The sequence below is a fragment of the Rhodnius prolixus genome, unplaced genomic scaffold, assembly GCF_049639745.1.
Source record: "Rhodnius prolixus isolate KJV_2025 unplaced genomic scaffold, Rpr scaffold_6, whole genome shotgun sequence".
NCBI lineage: Eukaryota > Metazoa > Arthropoda > Insecta > Hemiptera > Reduviidae > Rhodnius > Rhodnius prolixus.
In genome coordinates this window covers 35,122,134-35,145,663 of record NW_027411634.1, presented here as the reverse complement: position 1 = coordinate 35,145,663, position 23,530 = coordinate 35,122,134, and the positions used below count along the sequence as shown (strand labels likewise).

The 23,530-nt window shown below is 29.0% G+C and overlaps 1 protein-coding gene and 1 long non-coding RNA gene across 5 annotated transcripts; one reads left to right on the top strand and one right to left on the bottom strand.

Moving 5' to 3' along the window:
• LOC141460699 (uncharacterized) lies at positions 1-3,593 on the top strand. Its single transcript, XR_012462301.1, has 2 exons — positions 1-164; positions 268-3,593. It is a non-coding gene; the product is annotated as an uncharacterized lncRNA (long non-coding RNA).
• unk (RING finger protein unk) lies at positions 1,453-19,943 on the bottom strand. Of its 4 annotated transcripts, none has more exons than XM_074140900.1 (15): positions 19,548-19,943; positions 18,515-18,724; positions 18,092-18,278; positions 17,919-18,012; positions 17,649-17,784; positions 14,535-14,737; positions 13,347-13,465; positions 13,102-13,257; positions 12,754-12,925; positions 11,531-11,644; positions 10,822-10,976; positions 9,681-9,863; positions 8,147-8,302; positions 7,052-7,213; positions 1,453-5,831 (listed from the first exon to the last, which is right to left on the bottom strand). In XM_074140900.1, exons 2-15 carry the CDS (start codon positions 18,628-18,630, stop codon positions 5,646-5,648), a joined length of 2,139 nt encoding a protein of 712 aa, XP_073997001.1. In that variant the 5' UTR covers positions 18,631-18,724; positions 19,548-19,943; the 3' UTR covers positions 1,453-5,645. The 4 variants fall into 4 exon arrangements, with proteins under 4 accessions (XP_073997001.1, XP_073996997.1, XP_073996998.1 ...); XM_074140896.1 differs by lacking the exon at positions 19,548-19,943 and adding an exon at positions 18,811-19,226; XM_074140897.1 differs by lacking the exon at positions 19,548-19,943 and adding an exon at positions 18,811-19,226 and having other exon boundaries at positions 9,732-9,863.
• Positions 19,944-23,530: the final 3,587 nt, after the last annotated feature.

Sequence of the window (23,530 nt, the reverse complement as noted above, 5' to 3'; positions counted from 1 at the left end):
GATTGCGATTCAAATTCGTTTCAGTCAGCGCTAAAAAATATTCACTAAATTTTGTCTAAACAACAATTTATTTCTATTAAAATCACTTGGTATTCTTTCATTTAGTCAAAAAATTTTGTACTTATATTGGAAACCTTAAATACTTGTGTATGATAAGTTATAAGGTAATTTTTGATTAATGTGTTTATAAATACGATAAATTACTATTTTATAAGAAATCGAATGCATTTAATGAAATCTCAAAATTAATTTTTTTTATTTTGTAAGGTGAGAATGACAAAAAGGACACATTGTAAATATAGATATTTATTTCTACATGAAAGTTACTTGTTCACTAAACAAATATCCTCGCCATGAACATTTATGAAGTTTAAAAACTACATGTTTGTAGCCTTTGTAATTGTGCAAGTGAAATTCATTTAGTTACCAAAGTCACTTTTTAAAAAAGAAAATAAACCTCATTAACAAGAGGTTGAAGGCTTCACATTCACTAACCATTAGAGATCTGATTTCTTGCAGTATTGAAAATATGCTTCTTTAATTACCATTTGTAATGTGCAGTCTGACTTAAGTAGACCACATATGTTTAACGATAGAGATGATCAATAGTAATTAAAAATTAACAGTTTTAATTTCCAAAGTCTTTCTTCCTTAGATTATAAATGTGGCATAAAATAAAGTTTTTATGTTATTTAATAAAGCACTTAATGAATGTTTCTTGCACCATTCCAAACACCACAGTAAGTAGTCTGCTCCAAATAATGCTTTTACTTGTAATACCTAACGACTTAACTGGGAAATCATGGAACAGGATCAGTGGATTTCAGTGATTTTCTAAGGGTTATAATACAATAGACAAAAAACCGTTTAAAGAATTGTATTGTAAAAACTTCTTTGGGTAGAATAATATAAAAAGCTTTGGGATACCGCGGAGCAATTTATAAACACTTTTGTACTGCGGCGAGGATTGATCTCTTAACAACTAACATTTCAGATGGATTAGGATGTATTGAACATTTTTTCCTGTTAGCCAATGCGAACGACGTGGATTCGCAGGACATGTACTTTCTGCTTTGAATAATGCCTCTATGCCCCTTATTGTTTCAAATCTGCATGTATATTCTCCTTATCAGCACCTTCTGCGTAACTGAACTTAACCATTATTTATATCAATTTCTTCTCAGCAAGCAAGTTCTTAACGTTTTTGTTGAGGATCTTACTAATTTAGCATTATCCTGCATTAATAAATATCGACTTTATTTGCTTAAATTTATGCAGTTACGTTTAACGTAACTGGGATATTTCACTTCAATGTATAAAATGCGCTTCAATAAAAAAGTGTAATTTTAGATTGTTTTGGAGTGTTATCCCTACCAGCTTTGCATATTATCAACTAGTAAGTAATGGTAGAAGAATACAACAAATTCTTAGGGTAGAATAATAAATAAAAGCTTTGGGATATCTACTTTATATTACATAAATATCATTTTTATTATAATTCATATAAACTTGGTTTCAATGAAAAATATAAAGTAGTTCCTACGTTATTCATTCAAGTAACTTAATTATATTCTCCTTGTAAAAACGGCTTCACATCATTAAAAACGAGAACAAATAATTTCTCTCAATATAAAGATATTAAATTATAATTTTTATATGCCTAATTTTACAATTCTTATGCAAATCCCACATACTTTTTTTTAAACTGATTTCATTTTATTTTACTTCATTATGTACTAATTATACTGTTGTATTTTTGTAATCGCTTTAGATAATAGAAACTAGGTATATTGCTTGTCTACATTTTTTTTTTTATTTTTTTTTAAATATGTCATTTAAAACCTAGTTTAATCAAGACACAATATATTTTCAAATTTGTTATTTTAAATGCATATAAAAATTACATTTATACAATTTCAAAATATATTTTTCAACTGCCCATTAACTAAAACATTGCACTCTTCTTTCGAACAGTTCAATTGAGAATCGTTTGCTTGATTTGTAAAGCATTCAATCATTTTATTTTATTTTTTAATGGAATATCCACGTTTGGTGATGCTTAGTGTAATATATAAGTTCTATTTTCATTATGAAGTAGAAAGAAAAAGTAATATGTAACTCATTCAAAAAAGAAAAAATAAGTCAAAAGATTCTGCAAATAAACAATTTTTTTTAATTATTCAAAGTTTTGGTTTAAATGATTAAGTACAAAAAACTTCCAGATAATGAGTTTTTTTAAAATTAAATTATTAACCAATTGCATATATTTTATACGAAAAATTTTTTAGGAATGATTAAGAATAAGATATTAAATAAAAACTTTTTTTTAAAATAATGAAATAAGAAAAAATAAAATAGCTAACTTCTATATTAAGTTAATGCTGTAATAAAACTTTAAAAATCTGTTTCATTTAAAATCATTCGTTTTTACCGAATCGTTCGGAAATTAATTAGCCACCGAAAACTATTGTTTAATTTATTACACTTAACGATTATTATAAAAAAAAGTTTTCATTTTTTAGTTGGTGAAATATTTAGAAGCCGCTAATTTGTGAAAATGATATGTTGGAAGACAATCTTAGAAACAAAAAAATTAACTATCATCAAATTAAAAAAATTGTTACACATTTTTTGATCATTAATTTCTTTAATATTCTAAAAACAAAGTTAAAAAAGCGATAAAAATTATAAAATCTCTAGGGCAGAAAAATAATGGAATTCACAATAAAAAAAATTCAGCTAAGTAAAGAAAAAATATATGTATATCAGTACCTCGTAGGTATACAACACTGTCACATTTTTAATTTTTTACAGGAGAGTAATTGAAGATTTTTTCGAGGTTTTTTCTTACTTATAAGTCCACGGGAGTTATTTAGCTTAAATCTTTGGTGGATAGTAAGTAACGTAGATACATATTAACAGATGGTTGACTAATTTTAAAAAAAATTTTTATTAGAAACATTAAAAAGAAGAAATTTTGAAAAAAAAATTGACTTAGTGTTGTCATCTCCGAGGTTCTGATATTAACCCATCCTAATTTTTTTGATTTATTTTTAAAAATTAATTTTAATGTTTATACAACATATTGTTGGATTCAAAAACATGCAATATATTTGACTTTTTTTTATTACACCTAACTTTTTTTTGTGAAAAAAAAAACAAAAGTAATTCGAACAATAAATAAATAAATCATATCAAATCAGAAGAGGGTTCATTTTTTTAAATAGCATTATGTACGAATTTCAGTTGTTGAAAAACAATGGTTATTGATGAACTGGTTTAAAGTAACATAAAAAAGAAGGATATATTAAGGACTTTTATTGGCGGGGATACTATTTTAATGTTAATGTTATGTACAGACTAATTTTAGAATATAAAGGGATGTATACTCCTTCATTTCCACCATTGAAAACTTATTTTCCCATCAACTCTTTTAAGTTCCAATTAAACCTAATAGTAAAATACTATTAAAAATGCATACTCTGAAAACAGATGTAGATATTCTTTTAAAATACATAAAACAAAAATCAGAAGAAGAAAAAAGCTTATTAAAAATAAAAACATAAATTAAAAAAAAAAATTGAAAAAAAGAATCGATCACTCTAGGTATACTCATTTCATTTAATTGTTACTATGTATACACATATATATTAAATAAAATGAGAACATTTTCGTATTGCAACATTTTATTAACGAAATAAATAAATAAAAATAGATACATTATTGAGATATGTTCTACGAAGAAAACGAAAGTACATAAATTCAAGCGATTTTATAAAATTTTATTATTTGTTAATTGTCCAAGTTTTAAAAAACTTTTTAAGTTTGTTTAACACATTGTACAGAAAGAGGGAGAAAATCGTTATAATACAGGAAGGAATAAAGTTCGAAGGAACTAGTCCGATTTTCAAATTTCTCAAATTAAAAGAAAAGAGCGAACTCCTATAATCAAGAAAAAATAGATTATAATTATATATTAAAAAGGTTTAATTTATATTGTTAATCAAAAAAATAAAATGCAGCATCTGCTTTTAGGGGACTGGATAAAAAATAACGACCCAGAAAGAAAAACAGCAATTGAAAAAATTGTGAAATCCGGACCCTTACACCTTACTAATAGTATGAGTTTTTCTTCATTACTTATTACTTTCTCTTATTTCTTATTTTTTAAAAATAATTAATTCTCTTATAAATAACACCTAAAATAATAATAATAATAAAAAAATTTCCTTTTAAATCTTATGAATTAATATTTTTTATTATTTCATATAAAATTCCTGATTATATTAAGAGAAAAACTAATATTAAAAATTAGTTATTATTATTATTATTATTTTTAATTAAGATATCAATATTTAAATATATAACTATAACTTTTTATTCATTTTCCATTCGTTATCTGATAATGTAATAAAATTCTTAATTACTACCTATTTCATTTTTTTGTGTTATAATATTATTAATAATCAACAATGAAACATAAAAAACGACAGAATTATTATCATCATTCAAATTTAGACAAGTTTTCATCAAATTCCATTATTTTATTTCTTATATTTTTTAAAGTTTCATTAAATAGTCCTATTTACAATCGATAAATCACTGGGGATTAATTAATTTTTTTTTTAATTTAAGAATTATTTTTGCAGGTAATTTTGTAGCACAAAAAAAGAACAATGATGGGGATGGATTAAATATAAAAGTTACGCAAATTGCATTTTGTAAAATATAAAACAGGATAATCATTCTTTTTATTTTTTTAATCTTTACATAAAATAATATTTGATTTTATTCCCAATTAAATTATAAAATAAATTAAAAAGAATTACACATACATTTTATAACTTTATTATTTTAAATATATAAGACATTTGTTATTTTGTTTCTTTTGTTTATACGAAAAACAATAGAAAACTTGTCTAGCTATTTTTAATTTTATTTTGTTTTTTCTTTATAATGTATATATTATGAATATATATTATATATTTTTATAAATCGGTAACACTGTAATTTGTTACGCTAAGCACACGCGGTCACACAAAAATACACACAATTTGAAAATAAGTCCTCATTCACTGCAGCAGGCCTTTTTTCCAATTTCTTCTTATAAAAGTATTAGGCCAAAATACTTCCATAAAAGTTATGTTTATTTATCTTTGTTTTGGTTAATAGATTTTTTTTTTAACACATGGTTATTTTATTATTTATATAAAATTCAAATATATTTCCAACTTTTTTTCTTTCCAAAGTATTTCTTTTTATTTAAATAAGTCTTCTTATATAGCAACAATTGGCTTTGTAATTTAAATTTTTTGAATCGTCTCAAAAGAGTATTAACATTCGATTTTAGTATGCTATATTATTTGCTTTAATTCGTACTTGAAAACAAAATTCATATTTTATTGACATAATTTTTATCTCTGGGAAAAATCTCCTCCACAAATTGCTGAAGATATTGTTTTATTATGTGCGCTAAGAGATGGGAGCCAGATAGAAGAAGAAGAAAACAATATTATGAGAGAATAATGATGGTACAAAAGTGGGTGAGACTACTGTGAATTATCAAAATCATCCAAAAGACTAGAGAGATGATGCATACGGAGATGTTGACGTCGATGAACAGAAGAAGGAGAAGAATAAAGTGGCTATGCGTGTAATGCTGTAGTCGTTGGCGTTGAATGAGCTATTATTGGTGTCTGACAATATGGACAATCCTTTTGTGATGGTGCACAAGTGCTGCACAATACATAATGATTGCATGGACCAAGTGTTACTGTCCGATTTCTCTCTTCGCATACCATGCATTTTGTAGCTGTTTGTAAATATAACTCCTGCAATTAGAAAAAAAGTAACTGTAATAGTTGAATTGGCAATAATATTCTATATACTCTAAATCAATGCTAAAAATATCGATGTTCAATATTAAGAATCCAAAAATAAAAGTTAGACATATGTGTATTGTCAATCGCTGCACTAGAGACTTAATCATTTTGAACACAATTCACGAGCACTAATCCCAAATGATGTCATGATAAGTAACAGCATCATAAGTAACAGAAGTAGTAGGGAAATTTTAAATATTTGAACAATTTAGTTTTTGGTGATACTTCTTTATTCTTTAACTACATGCAAACCGAAATAATGAACAAATGACAAAATTACTCAAGATAATTATTAATAAATAACACATCACAATCTATAATTCTGTAAGTCAAATATAGCTCAGGTATGCACTTTAAGATTAAAATTCTCACTAAGCAACCCTAAATGCTCATCAATCCGTTTCATTCACTTTTTTACTCAGCCAGCGGTAGGAAAAAAAAGAAAAGGCAAAGCCCTTTAAAGGTGTACAAAATTTCCTTCAATCTTTCTATTGATTAATAAAGGAAGAAAGTAATCTCTTTAATCTTTGGGCATTGACGCTGGTAGCCATTTCGGTAGGAACTTTACTAGTTGAACTATAAATGTGCCAATTTGCTCTGGTACTGCACGATCTGTGATTAATTTACTATTTACTAAGTGTAAGATAATTAAAAAACGAAAGTAAAACCAATACAAAATGGGCATTAGATGATATAAACATCCTTCGCAGAAATGACGTGTTTTTCTATTGTAACTTTATTTTCATATTAATTGTACATTGTATAAAGAATGGTGCAAATTACATATTATTTGAACATTGTACAAACAAGGTGCAAATTGATTTTTTAATTTTCAAAAATAACTGTCCTTTTTCCTATAAAATATATAATGTCTTTACAACGTACCATTGAAGTAAACAAAAGATAAATAGCATAAAGAGTACGACTTGTACTAGTAATAAGTCTAATGGAGAAATTATTGGTTGTCCAAATTTTTTTTTAACAAAATAACTCCGAATTCAACCTTAGCACGCCATCATTGAAACAAATTTCCAAGTGTACACTGCTCCCTATTTTCTATTGTAACTTTAATTGCATACAATGTACAAACGTAGTCTCATGTTTTTTTTATTTTATTTTTTATAGATCCTTATAAAATTTCACAGAAGACTGTTAAAATAAAATTTTACCTTGTCAACTTGTTCTAAATCACTTCTCAATTGTGCTTGAATTGATTTCAATGTAGTTAACGGCAATGATTTTAATTCTGATACTCTTCGAAGTCCATGTAAATATGGTGATCCTTGCAGTAAATCAACCTCTTTTTGTAATGCTTTAGCTTGACTCATTGCCTGTAAATTTAATTATGGCATAATCATACAATAAAAATGTTTATAAAATTTAGGGCGAAAAAAATAAAAAGGTAGCACGACTTTCTCCAACTTTAATTCACAAAATTTTCTTACTTCTAACTTCGGATTTTTACAAAATAGTAGCTGGCTAATAAAATTTAATTAGCTCCGTAAAGAAAGGACTTTTATGACTGCGTGACTTCGAGGGAGAATTTTTGTCGCCCAGTTTTTCAGTTCATTGCTGGCCTCCGTATAATGTTCTCGACTCACATCAAACGTGGCCATCAACACACATTTAGCTGTAGAAGCATTTAGTGAGGAAAAAACCCGGGATTTCCACGTGGGAGTCCATGGTATTAACTACTGCGCTAAGCACTTCCCCCATTTCTCATCTTTATTTTCATTACAAGCATTTGAAACAAAAATGACGGGTTTGTAACTAAGACGACGATTATTAGTTGATACAAGACGATATAAGAAACTTAAAAAAATGTCGACCAAGTAAACGATTCACGTCTCTATCACGTGATTTTCTACAAACTAGGAATTTTAGTAACAAGTGTCCTACAAATTTAAAAAGGTGGTAACTAAAACATACCAAACCATTCATTGAAAAGACGCTTTAGAGAATTGAAAAATTCTCCAGAACTACTATAAAATAAAAAATAAATATTTGTATTTCCGTGAAATTGAGTGAAATATGATTCTGAATCAAAGATTATATTACAGGTGCTTCTTGATAGTAGCTAAAACGAAATATCAAATTTAAACTGCAATTTTCTGTTTTTGAGTAATGCTAACTTAGGACAGAGGGGCCCTGACCAATTAATAAAAACCAGCCTAAAATTTATTGAGAAACCTCAAAACGTGTGTCCGGAGATAACTCAAAGTTAGACAATGTAAAAATGTCACTGTACATAATTTGCAACTAACCTCATCTCTCTGTTGTTCAGCAATGGTTGCCTTACGATTAGCTTCTTCTGCTTCTCTCTGCCAAGCTTCACATGCTCCTCTAGCTTGGCTGAATCTTTCTTCACAAGTTGCTAATTTGTTTCTATTTCCAGCTACTTCTTCTCTCAACCTTGCTACCTACAATTACCCTAGGCCATTAATTTTTTTACTACTACTTATATTTCAAAATGTAATGCTGGGGTGGATTCATAATTTGTCATGACTGCTATTATACACAGATTAGTAGACAAAACATTAAATAAGAACACTTAAAAGTAAGAAAAAATTCTCTATATAGAGCCCCGCAGTAGTTAATCAATAATCTCTACTACAACCTAGATCGAAATATTTGAAGCTAAGATGATTGGAAAAAAATAGTTCGAAGAGAAGCAACCTTCCTCTATTCGGAAAAAAGAAAAAGAAATAGAACGAATTTTTGAACATTTTCAAAGCAGCTTTGCAACTTAATTAACAATTTATAATCACAATTTGTTTTTAGTTGCAACACTAATTTAAAAAGCATCTTTTTTTTCTTGTCTCTAGTCAAAATGCAACAACAAACAATATAATATAAAACTTAGGTATAGAACATCTTCTCTCACGACTTTCTTTTATCCTGTAATGTGTTTATTTCGAACATTAAAGCCTTGGTTTCTTAAACATTATTCACAAAGGAATCACATAAATAACATTATACATCAATATATAATTTTGCTACATATTTATTTTCTCTCAAATGTTCATAGAAATTGCAAAAATCGCGAAAAACCACTTCAGTAAATTCCCTCTTCGTGTCAAATAATTTTTTTAGGTTTGGAATTTTAAACAACTCATTTAGTCCTCATTTGTTAGATGTTATTCAATAAAATTTCACTTTGGTGGAAAGCCTTACCTCCTCTGAAAAACTACCATAAAATTAATTTTCGAGGGAAAAAGTTAAATAAAAGTTATTGCATATATATAGGTAAGATTAAAGGTATCCACACAATTGGTGGTCCACAACAAAATTGCTTCAATCCCTTCCACTTTTCAACATGTTATCTTCTTATACAGCCGATCATGAAATAAGAGTAATACAAGTAGTAGGCTATATTGTCGAAACAATTATTTCTGTACGCTGGTAATGTTATGCATTTAAAAAACCGAGTTATATTTTTACATTTATTTGACAATTATTTTTCCCCCGATAAAATACATATATACGAATGTTCTTCTGCGATTTTCGCTGTTAAATTATGAGTATACTTCCAAATTGTCAGACGGATCCAAAATCAATATGTACAAAAATAATAATTTAAAAAGAAGTAGCCTTAAAATGGAATGATGAAGTAAAATCACACACTTCCCAGCCAAATTTAATTTGTTTTTGTTTTTTCTTTCAGCGCCAAGTTGACTATTTTAGAAAAAACAATAGCTAATGATAATATTGTGAATACAATATTGAAGCTTAAAAGAGATCTGTACCAAGAAAAAGTTCTATTTTTTTAATATTTAAAAAACAAAACAATAAATTTACCTCAGAAGCTGTGCTGTTATTTATTGATGGACTAATAGAAAAGCTACTGACCAACGGAGAATTCCCTAAAGGGTTACGATTACTTGGCGAAATTCCATAATCATATAAACTGTTATTAGTTAAGCTTCCTAATTTTGTTGTTCCGCTATTAGCGTGATTACTTCCGCCATGATTGAGTAAACTCTGAAAATTATAAATTTTATTTTTTATTTCACTAGAAAAACATTAGATCACATCCTAGGGAAAAGACTATAAACACAAAGTTATAAAGCTATGAACACATTTTTAAAAATCTGGTGTAAACACCCACACTAAATACACTTTACAAGAAAGGTATAAGGCTACAAACACATTTTAAAAAATATGGTGCAAACATCCACACAAATTTCTCTAATACTGGTTATAAATTGTAAATCTGTCTTTCAACTCTGTGGATGAATTTCAAATACTAGAAATAAACTCTGTGTTAACGGTACTAAAATAATATAATAATATATCTTTAATATATGTAGTTGTGAAAAATATAGAACCTTTCAATCCACTTCAATATCAGTTTAGGGAATCCTGAATCACTCCTTACCCAAAATTGCCGTAAAATAAATTTATAAAATATTAATGTAAAGAAATTAATGATTTTAAGAAAATCATTGGAATAGTTTTTGAGAAAATCTTAAAAATCCATTCCGTCAAGGTCTTCCGGATTTTTCTGTATCATTATTGTCCTGTTCTAAATAATTAACAAAAATGAAGAGAAGTTACTTTCTGTGACTCGTTTTTAAACTACTGTTCACCGCTCATACACATACAGAATACCATTAGGCAAAACGCAATAATTCCTTTTACTTGTAAAGTCTTAATAAAAAACTTCACTGAGCGGCAAGTGACTGAAATGATAACAGAAACTACATTTTGTATTATCTATTAAACGCATAATGGGGAAAGAGAAAAAAATTTCGTGTTCCGGTTCCTTTTTACCGTAAAACAAAACGTTTTAAATTTATATTTGTTCATAAGATTCTAAATAAGTGTTTTACTATTAAATTGCTATAAATTCAAACATTCGCGGCGATAATGGAAAAACAATACTTGTAAGAAGCTACTGAAGAATCGACGAATTCATCATTACTGTGTCTATACTTACAGAATCAAGCGCATCAGGATGTGAAAAACGTGATGCTGAAAGAAAACCAGACTGTAAATGATGCAAAGGACTTGCTCTTGTTGGTGAAAAACTTCCTAAGCAACTATTATGTCCACTTCTAGGAATATTTACTGGAGCAGATGTTCCTAACATCCCTGCAGTCACATAAAGTGGAAAATATATTATAATTTTTGTCATTAACATTATCGTTAGTACTGTGAATGAAAAACAGACGAAAAAAAAATGAACGTAGGAAGTTAAAGGAAGGATGGTAGAGAAACAGCAGATAATTTTTGTTGCGCAATAAAATGTGCAATTTAAATACTTTTAAATAATTTGTCCCAGCATTTTACCAACTTTTTTCATTAACTTAAGCAATATCTGTTTCAAATTCAATCTGTATAAATCAATTTATTTCTTTTATTGAAGATTTTGAAAAAAAAAAATTAACAATCTGATCAAGATTTTTTTCTTAAAAAAATAAGTAATGATTTTTTCTCAGGCGGGCCAAATTATGTGTTCTGGAGGGAGGCAAACATCACACTTGTACTACTAATTTCTCATGTTAACCAATAAATAAAATTCAAGGCCTAGACCGGGAATCCAACCTACCAAAAAGATAGATCTTATTTTGCAAGCCTCGCCTTTAACCGCCCAGCTGACGAGGCTCACCAATAAAACAATTATATAACAACAAAATCCACCTCACCTGAACTAGCTAAACCAGCCGATATTGTGCTAGATATTGTAGGTGAATCACTTTCAAAGTCTCTATCAATTCCTACAAGTCCTAATGATTCTTCAAGATCTTCTAAAGCATTTCCTAAAAATTAATGCATTTTTGATTTCAGTAAGTATAAAAACTAAAACTTAGATATAAAAAAAAAGGAAAGCATCCACAATAACAATATTAATAATACGTGTAAGTCGATGCGCCCAAACAAAAAATAAAACAAAAACAAAACAAAAAACAGGAAGGGACTAGCTCAAGTGGCATAACGTTGGGTAAGTAAACCTGAGGTTCCCGTCCAAATAAACACGTGCTGCCTTTAGATTTTTTTTTTTTTTTATAGACACCTCTAAACTCACTAACTGGAGGCCGGCAGTGCTATGAAAGGCTCCGAATGACGCTAATGACCTGAGATCATTAACTTAAATTAAAATAATTTATTTAAAAATGGCGCCAGTGACCTCAGAAGTTAATGCACCTTTGTTAAAAACATCCAAGTATTGTCAGTCATATGTTACGAAATCTATTACATAGCTGTGAGATGCATTTGTAATCCATGGGAACCGTTATGTGATTAGATAAGTGTATTCGTTGACATAATATCTAATTTCCAAACTCTCCATGATAATATATGGGTAAAGGGACCTCTGACGAAAAAAGAGCGTTAAAATGGTGTGCTTTCTCAGTGATTTGTGCTAGCTGTGATTTTTTTTTTTTGCAAGAAAATCAGAAGTTTGATGCCATTTAATCCCAAATTTCCTGACAGAACAAGGTTGTTCTGAAAGCTGGAATGAGCGTTATACGAGTAACGATTAAAGTTTTACTCGCACTTTAATTGAATTAATGAAAACATTAGTATTTTGCATTCAAGGTGCAATGTTAACTAGTAAAAAACAATCCTTATTGAATCCTTTGTACAATGTATACGAAGTAAAATTGTAAGTATTGAGTATTGTTGCAGAAAAAGTAACAGGACATTTCCGAGGGAAATAAGAGAGACTTTTTTTTGTGTATGAGTGCATACATTTCTGAAGAGTAAGAGTTAGTTTTCTGATGTCCAACTCGGCTAAAAATAAAGGAAAACTAAATTCTTTACAAGACAATCCATTTTTGATTTGAGTGGAGTCGTGAAGTGAAAGAAACCAACACTTTGACGCAGAAATGACTGTGAATTATTATTTTGAATAAAAGAATAAACTTACCCATTACATCAAGAGAATCATAATGTAATGATGATACAGCTGGCATTAAAGAGTTACTATGTTGGCTTGACATGCTAAGAGCCATAAATAAATTTTGTTTGTCCTGTGACTTTTCATTATCTGATAGCAATGAATTATTTTCTATTGTTAACAATTGATCTCTTAATAAGTCCTAGATTAAAAACAAACAAGAAGCAAATTATTAATTGAAATAAATGTTGATTTGGTAGTTTTTTTTTTTTTTTTAAATAACTTTAGAACCTTTTTATAATATAAAAACCTGCTTACAATAACCTATTAACAGTAACTAGTTAATAATAAATAAAAGTAATAAAACTTCGTATTTACCTGAAGCTGAGTATCTGATTGAGAAGTATGATTAAAGGAATTTATGTGATTTTCATTTCTAGAATGGGATAATTGAGCTCCCGGAGCACGACTGTGGGAGCCATTAGATCCAATACTACTAGTTGAAGCACATTCGGATAAGTCACCACTTCCGTTCTTTCAATGAAAAATTGAAAATTAGGAGTTATTTAAAAAATAAAATCATTATTCAGCTAAAGTAATAAGAGTGGAATAATAGCACTAACAGATGATTCACTGCTTTTCTTATTCCTTTTTCTTGGGAGTACACTTGATACTAAATCTGCCAAATTAGTTGTTCCTAATTCTAGAGGCGCCGCCAGTTCTCTAGCAATACTCATCTCCTCTGCGAAAAAAGATAAAGAAAAAGTGAAAGAAAAATAACATTTTTACTCAGGCATGATAAGTGTTTGAAGTCAGTTCTTTCGATAAATGATACCTTACAGCCAAGGCTAATGTTTCAACATAATTCTGTTCTTATTATCTGCTTCTCAATTGGTGATTTATTATTACTGAGCTTCCTGTACGGCAAAAGACAAAAGTCTATTGTGGATCTTACTCCCACTCCCCCCCCCCAATACACGGGCTTTTAAGAACAAACAAAACGAAGGGCTCTTAGTTTACATTATTTAGTTTAACTAAACCTTATTCACTCAAATTCAATGAACCTAGTTTTGGCGAAATGGTCACACTGGTCTAAATAGATGAACATCGAATTCCCAACCCTATCATTAGAATTCATACTCGTATACTCAGGACGATCTTGTCTAGCTTGAGTAAATAAGTCTAAAACTCAGATTTGCACCCAACTTAAGAGGTGAGAAACTATAAATTTTAATATATTTTATATTATTTCTTTACTTTCATCACTTAATTTTATGATTGTTTTTCTTTTTTTTAACGTATTTATCTTTTTATTTGATATTTTCAGGGTGTGTGAACCCCAACGACAAGAGAGGAACCCATCCCTCTCACTCTAAGCAAACTGAAGGATAGTATCAATTGTACATATTTTTGGGGACACGGTAGTTCAATACTATATGGCGCACAAGTATTTTGTTTACCGTTCTTCCGGACGTGTCACAATATACAGAAAATTTGGTTAAAATTCATTAAACAGTTGTCTGAAAAAACAGAATGGTAAAATGGATGTGACTACTTTCTTTTTTTGTCTGACTGTTTTGTTTGTGTGACTATTTAGTTTTCTCAGAAGTATGTTATTACCCACTACAGCAAGATGTGTGACACATATTAACTACCCTGCTCTATATGACGAATGGGGATTTGACTCAGTTCTCTATTCAGGGATCTTGTGTACGAGATAAGTAGCTGGTATTCTTTTTCAACCAGAAGTTCGCAAGTATATTCAATACTTATTTCCTTCTTAAAATGAAGAAATAAAAAGCAAAACATACGGTCAATATGGGCGAATGCACAGAAAACACCACGTGGGCAATAGCCAGCTGTTTGAACATCATTACATTTAGTGGATTTATAAATTTCTGGATGAAATTGTTGTTCAGTTCTAGTATGACAATATCCACAATTATCTCCATTTTCACAGTTACTAGGTTCGCCCCATTCGTCTCCATGTTTAACATTTGGACAAGGTGTTGATCTGAAAATAAAAGAGAACATAAATGTAGAAACTAATCGCTTACAAAAGTGAAATCTTAAGAAAATGAAGAAGAATTATTACATAAAATGAATAAATAAGCCACTAGAAAAAAATAATTTCATTTTAGCATACACACCAACAGATCTTCATGGCTCATTACTCTCCCACTCTCATGTGTCCGCTTTATAACCAACACATTCATAATTGGGAAACTATGACCCTCTCACCATACACGATTAATTATATTATAATATACAACTTTTAACTCAGTATTTAAAAAAAAAAAATCTCTCAGTATTTTGTAGAAAACTCACTAATTCTCATCATTCATCTAACCATCCCCTAATCTGCTACTGGTTGTCCTTTTTTTGTAAACTTTAAAAATAAATTTAATTAAATAACATTTTAAGGTATAATTTGACTTCTAATATATTTAAACAACTTGGGTTTTATGTACTGTTTTTATTTGTTCTTGATTGTTTATTTAATAATGTAATGTATATTTTTATTTGGCCACTCAACACATTATTAAGACCACTGTTGAAGATATATGGTTTGAAATGTTTAATTTATTAATCTTTATCGATCACATTTTTAATAATAAGGTTGCTACTTACAGCATTCAAATGTCATCATCATCCATTAGTGCTACCAATCCACTTGAACGAACTTAATAAACACAAATAGAATTTAGAACTGCAGTGGATTGTTTAATTAAGCCGCACTTTCGAATACAATAACGATCTAACCATAGCCTAATAATAACCATGTAAAAATATCATATAGACAATAAGCCCTGAAGAAGACCTAGTTCCTAGGACTAAAGCTCGGCTAAATAATTAAATATCATGACTGAAATTGATGTTTCTTTTTTCATCCTTTTAAAACAATCAGTTCGACAGTCTTTTAAAGCAAAAAATAGTCTGTTCGCAGAGTAATAAGTATTTCTTCTCCATCTCGTAAACTATACAATAAAATAATATGGTAATTTAGTTTCATAACGTAAATAGTAATAACATATTATTTTCTCCATAGCGCTCCACCCAGAAGTGTAAGAGACATCCATGAATCTGCCCGTTGGAACTCCTAATCAGCATTTTAGATATCATCTCCTAACTAAGGAATAACGTCCATTACTACTATCTACTTTGTCGTCTGACTGCAAAGATTTAGTAATTTAGTGTTTGAGGAATAGTTATAATTAATTTTTATTTATTATTATTTCGACTCAACCTTACAATGTTTTCAATTGCTTTTTACGTTACTATTGCTGCAGTAGTTTTCATTAATTTTTAAAAACCTTTAACAATGTTCCTTTCTTTATCATTTAGAATTATAATTATAACCTGTAGTGATACAAATAAAGCGATCAAACTACAGATCTATAGTTCAATTAAGCCTTATTACATTTTAAACAACGCTTACACTCCCACGCCTCAGAAAAGAGATGACAGAACTCATTCTCCAGGGCTCAAAAAACGTGCTAGCCACCATGGAAAAGCTCAAGATGAAACTGCACTTACGGCTAACCTAGTTTTAATTGTAAAATCTCTCTCGTAATAATTTCAGTTCATTCTAGTTTTATTTTAATGCATAACTTTTGATTTTTTTTATTTTTATTTTAAGAGGTTACTTAGAAATAAGGGTGATAATATTTGTTACATTTTAACTGAATGCAAAGTTCTAAACGATAAGGTAAATTGTAAAATTAAAATATTAATTACTTTCTTAGATAAAGTATTAAAAATAAAGCAGTGAAAAATAAAGATGCCTTAGCAAGCTAAATATTTTAATCAGAATGATCTATTAGTTATTTTGTATCCTTTGGTATCTACAGAATACAGCTAATAATCCAAAATCATAACAAATAAAACAAAATATGCCATACACCTATTGTTTCGGTACTCAGTGATACAAATATGCAGTGATATAATGGCCATAGAAAATAAATAAATAAATACAACTCGCTGAATTTTATTACACCCAGCAACAAATATTAAAAGCTGTCTCCGACGTCTTCAGGAATTCTGCCACATAAAAACAAACTTATTTAACTTGTATTTCCATTCCTATACGTGATTCTATTCTGTCAAATTAATAATGCTAAAATTGTCAACCTTTCTACAAATGCCTACAATACCATTACAATATTTATCGTAATACAGATCCTCGTCCACAATTTTGTATTCTAATGTGGTCGTATTTATTTGCTAGGAGCCATTGTGGTCTAACATTTCTTTTATTCCACACTTCAACACCTTTGCAATTATTTAGGACCAATTCTTATTGGTCCCCCAATCTTTTGGGGAATTTGAATCAGTAATTGGTTTTAGTTCCATGTCTAAAGAAAACTGAAAAATCATGTAAATAACTTCAAATCAACTGAGAATATATACTGTTAATCTGTAATCTCAGTTAACCAAACTTCTTCAAACTCCAAATTTTAGCAATATTTTAATGTTAGTAACGTACATGCAATTAAATGGTATTTCAGATAAAATCATAACGCTTTGCAAATTACTGCACCTAAAAATAAATAGATAAAAAAAATAAAAATAAACAAACTAATAATTGATAAATTCGACTTAGATGATAAAAATATGGATTTGACAAGAACCTGCGTGAATGATACGATTGTTTTCTCTCTTAGAACATTCGACTATTCGCTAATTATTTTTTTAAAAGGAACAAAAACAAGTGTTCTCGTTAAAATTCAATTTCTCGAACTTTGATACGTATGCAAAACTAACTATTACATAATCAACAGTAAAAAGAACAAAAAAGAAGTTTTGAAAGAATCTGAACTTTCAACTTGACTTTCACATCACGCTTTTAAAATGAATACATCTTAAACATATGACATTCCAGCTCTTACTTCAACATTTATAAAGCAAGTAGTAATACAGCTTACCTATATTTATATTTTCTTGGGCTCCTTCTTTTATCTCTGCTATTATGATATTGAGGGCATGCATACCCTTGCCTACATAGCCTAGGAGGTCTTTTGCACTGCTCAGTTTTATAGCTAGATAGTACGTAATTCGTATCTAAAAAATTCAATTGTTTATTATAAATAATCCAACGAATAAATATTTAAGGAAATACTTAAAACTATTAAGAACAAATAAACAAAAAAAGAAGAAAACTATTATAAATAGTAAATAAGAAAACGGGAGATTACCTTGCCACTTAGGATCTTCATTCATTAAATTTCGTTCTTTGTCTAATACGTTCGGGCCGTTTGGAGCATTATCTCCATCTGGATTTTCTAATGCCTAAAGTATACAAACAGGTTATTTTATCAAGCAAATGCTTCAAATGCAACATACCCAAAAGAATACAATATTAACTCACTTGAATTTCTTTGATATCATATACTGGCGGCCGTAAATCATGACCTCCATGTGCAAAAGCACAGTGAGCTCCATTTTTTACACAAAAGCCTCTAGCATCAGTATCATGAACACACATACAAGTTTTATAATATCTTAAGTGATACCTCCGTTCAGTATCTCCAGCTGTTCTATGTAAAAATGGGCATCTATAACAAGCAGAAAATACTATAAAACCAGTAAAGTCCCTTATCCTCAATAAAATTAGTAACTTAAACGGATAATGAAGTGGTGCGTTAATTTAATAAGTTAATGAACACATTGTACTGAAGATGAGGTCCATCGCTCATTTCTTGAGCACCAAAAAATATTTTTCAATATCAAGGGGAAAAATAATTTAAAAACTATATAATTCGTTCACTTAAATGTTATAGCCTATACTCACTCGTCCCCATCAGGGCAAATGCCACTAGTCTCATCATACTTTGTACAGTAATTATCTGGGCTATAATTGAATGATCCATCTCTTTTTCTGACAGGCCTTCTTCTTCTCTGATTCATAAAATGCCAATGAAAGCAAGTGAAAGGTCTATGTTGAGTACATTTATGCTGTAAAAACAGGGAACACTGTTCCACACGAAATTCCTTGAGATATCTGAAAACCGCAAAGCATTCAATTAAATACTAGTATACAAAATTAAATACAGAATTTTTAAGCTATCACTGAAACTGAATGCTCACGAATAATGATTAGGTTTTTCTGTTTGAGCTGTCAATAAAGGTTTAGACTCCGACGGCATTTTGTCAAGTTGCATTTTGAGGTGCGCACTGATGCAGCGCAGGAAGACGCTGCAGTACGTGACGTAACAGACGCGCCACTTATTTAAATTAAATTTCAGCTAAAGCACTGTTCTTCAGCAGTACAATTATTTTAAGAATAGAATAGTTACGTACATTTCCATTTCTTCTAGTGACCGAAGAGGATGTTTATGAATTACAATTTTATGGCTAATTTATTAAACAACTTGAGAAGGCAATCTTTGAATACATTTGAATTAAAATCAGAAGAAAATAATTGAGGGTTTCAATTTTTAAGGCAACCAAAATTTTATTTTAAAATAAGATACTTAAGAGAGTTAATTATGAAGAATCCTTTGTTACCACTGAAATTCTTTTTTGTATTAAAAATAAAATTTGAATGTTTCATCTTATATTACAGTAAGTGGCCACATACCTAGTTAGTAATAATAATCTGATATATTAGAAAAAAAAATTATATTAAATGTTTTTTGAAGTGTAATTTATGATTAAATTAAAAAGAAAAACTATTAAACCGGATTTATTTTTTAATTTCATTTTATTTTTAGACTCTAAGCAATATTTACATAAAATTCAAACTTTTTTTTTTATATTCTTGGTATTAGCGTCAAAGAATGTTACTAATATAATAATATTCAGATCAGGACAAATATACTTACTATAATATGAATATTTTAAATTTCTGAGTGGATTACAATGCTCAAAATTTGTGAACGTTTTGAAGAAAATGGTACGTTAGATCCTATTACATCAACTTTAATAGAACAGCAATTTATAAAAATGCTTTTTAAAGCTTTCGTTATCTATTTTTTTTTTTTTTTTTTTTTTTTTTTTTTTTTTTTTGGCGCATCAACAGCTGAGGTCATTAGCGCCCGGAGCTTTTTCCAGTGCACTGCCGGCCTCCGGACAGTGTTCTCTCGTTACAGACAACACTGTCCATCACCGGACAGTGAGCTGTAAGAAGCTCCTAGGAAGAGAAAATCTAAGGGTCAGCTGCTGGATTCGAACCCGGGACCTCCGCGTGGGAGTCCAGTATGCTAACCTCATAGCTAATCCCTTCCCTCCGTTATCTATTATTTTTAAAGAACGGTTGCTCTGTTGTGACGTGACCATTTAAAGTGTAATGCACGTATACAAAATGGTAGTAGCCCCCACCAAAACATTATTTAATTGAAAAGTACCAGGTGACATAACCAAGTGTTTCTAATCCCAAATTATAGTTCCTAATTTAATATTATAATTTTATAGTTTAGTGTATAAAGACTGGTGCTTCCAATCAGCGTTGTTAAAAAACAGAAGATTTAGCAATACTTCAAGCCTCGCCTGAGTATTAATCTTGCTTTCAATTTCTAAGATTTACATATATTATTAGCTTGTTTATAGCTATTGACTTTTTTTCCCAGTTTTAGTGAATGATTTTATTTTCGTTAAATATTTTAATGCAGCCTATCTCCAGTAGAATGTTAGAACATTTTGAGAAATAATTCTAAACTAGTGGATTGAAATGGAGATCTGTAACACTAGTATTCCTTTTAATTTTGTAGAATTCTCTAATGGGCTGATACTGAAGAAACTATTGGATGTATAATTGCGCAATGTCATTTACTCATCTTGGATGTTGAAGTAAATAGATATTCGTTCCTTAGAATTTTTCACTTTCAAGTATTTATTTATTCAGAAACATGTGTTCAAACCTATTCTGTAAGCCCATTCCAGTCACTCGGTTTGGCAATCTCTTTGGCAAGACTATTTCTTTCTTTAATTTTTAGTTTCATTCAAGCTATTGACTTTGTTCACTCGTATTATAAACTAAATGCATTTTTTTTAATTTGGTATCGGTGACATCCGATTTTCGCTATCAATGATGTTTAAGAACTTGCATTCTGCAATAAGGGTCCTAGATTATAGAGTTAGAAATAGTATTTAATTGTACAAGTTATTGTAGAATTCTGAACGTAGCAATTCAAAATTTAAGCGGTATGTGAGGTTCCATGTATTTTGGCACATCGTTGGTGTTTCTCTGTATTGTAGAACCAGAAGCAGTAAATCCACGCGAGCTCTTGTAAACTTCAAATGCTATATCTCCTCCATTGTTGTATTTGTAAAGTTGACATTTCTTTCATTTATGGAGTTACTAAGGAATTGGAAGGCTGAAGTAAAATACAGTATACTTTAACGTGCCATAGAATGTATAATTTGCTTGTGGTTTAATGACTGCCATGTATAAATATTTCTGTACTTTGAAAACATTGTTTTCTGAAAAGATTTTGAAAAAATCAAACATTATTTGTTCAAACATCAAATTAGATGTAATCGTGTTCGAAATCGGTGTGTGAAAAACCGTGGGTATTAATGATTTCTGGAAATATGTTTCTTGTGTACTTAAAAACGAAATTCAAGCAAGTTTTGGTGTTGAAAACCCAGAAATGACAAAGTGACCAAAATGTTAAGGTGGGTCTTTCCACCAAATACAATCCACCCAACTTTCGACGGTTCCAAATTCAGCCGTCTATAATCTGTGAACAAGTATTAACATCCTAGATACTTCAGATAGATTTTTCAGATCCCATGTGGTTTTGGCGTGAAATTTTCACATAAATTTTACTCATTTTATGAGCACACCACTGTGCTTTAGTGACTACTGTTGAGGAAAAACAGGTAATTTTTCTATCTACACCAACAAACCACTCATTCATTTTCTGCGCATATCCTCCAGTTACACAGGATATCTTGAACCACAGGTTACGTGGGACTATTTTTGAATCTGTGTGATTTAGAGGTTTCTGCAGCAAGTTTCGGGCCAGTAATTAACCTAAAAGAAGCAGCAGGTTTAAATATATTTGAATATGCAGTTGCACTGGTTTTTTAAAATCTTCATCGCAACCTATCAATGACTAATTTTGTTTTTCAATTTTTAACTGCGTAAGCTGTGGCATATGTTTATGTCCCTTTTTTCCAAGAGATTAATCGTTAATCACTGCAACCTGGTATTCTTTGGAGAACGACTTTTGTGTCCTCATTTTCATCGACCATTACTCATTTACTTTTGACTTCAGCAGGGTAGTAATGGCATTGGTGAGAATGTTTAAAAAATAATTTTTCCATAATTCCAGATGAAGCAGCGATTTCGATCGCTGTACTTTCGCCACCAAAATAAGGGGCGATTTTACTCACCAGAGTTGACAACAGCTAATAAAGAAAAATAGACTCCATTACTTTCATTTATCGCAATATTTTTAGCCAATCATGAAAACTCATAAAAATATGAGTACGGTGGAGACGGGGATTTTGCAAGAGTCTGCAGAGTTGTGATCTAAAGTTCGGGATGTGGCGATCCTGCTTTTCTATAAGTTCCTCTAGGTCAAAAATGTCAGCTGCAGTAGAATTCCGAGGTCAAGTTTAGATAAATATCGTCTGGGTTTTTAAAGTACGCTCATTAAAACCAAATCAAGATTTTAAATAAAAATCATTTAATGATTACACTGTGAAACAAGGCTTAAACTGAAAAAAAGAATTTAAAAATTTGTTTTCAAAATAAAAAGAAAAAAGAGAGCCTAGAAAAGAGAAGTTTTATATCACATATAAATAAAATAAATAGTACTTTATAATAATAATATATTTACTATTACTTCAATAAAACAATTATTAATAACTTAGTAAAGCGACACAAATAAGTAAAATTAAGGACAGACATCAAAAAAGTAATGTATTTTTTTGTTTTTAATTGAACATCAGCGATCATTAGATGAAAATAATCTAAGTTTTCGATTTCTACAATTATTTTATTTTTATTATTATTTTTTTTAATGAGCACTTTTTTTTAAACAAAAAATTGTATTAGAATTACAAATTGGATAAATAATTTAATTATAATTTCTTTAAAATTAATAATTAGGAGACGTAATAAAGTGGGAAAACAAACTTATCAATAACTTTGGTTCCATAAAATGCATAACTTTTCTCAAGTTGTTCTTTTTGTACAAGATAAAAGTTAAAATTATTTGAGAGTAAGACAAATTGAAAAAACTTTAACACATAATAAAAACTATTAAGTATTCAGAAAAAAATTATATATATATATAATATTGCATTGCCATTAATTAGGATATTTAATCGGCAAATTTGGGAAAAATTTTAATTTTATATATTTTATATATCAGGTTCATATTTATTTTTAAAACATTGATTATTTTTAAAGAAGTTTTAAAATCTATTTTTTCAAAATAAGATTTTTGTGAATTTTTCGTTTATTTTTTATTTTTTTTGGATGGTAGATTCATTTAACAAATAAGAGATGGCTACAATTTAAATTACTATTATTTTTGTTTATTAATAATTTGTAAATGATGATATGACATCTTTTTACTTATTTATTTTTATTAAATATATCACATTCTATATTATATATAAATATTTATTAATCTTAATATCGGCTGTCAGAAGAAACTTTGCAATATTCAATAGTTTTTTATTTCATTTTTCTCATCTAGATTGTTAAAAAAATATTATCTTCACTAAACTGAAGTGAAGTAAATTGAATGTTTCTTAAGGGAGTGAACATATACAGAATAAATTCTATTAAATCAAATATTAATTATAAAATTTATATCTTTAAAACTAGTCAAAATATATATATATACGA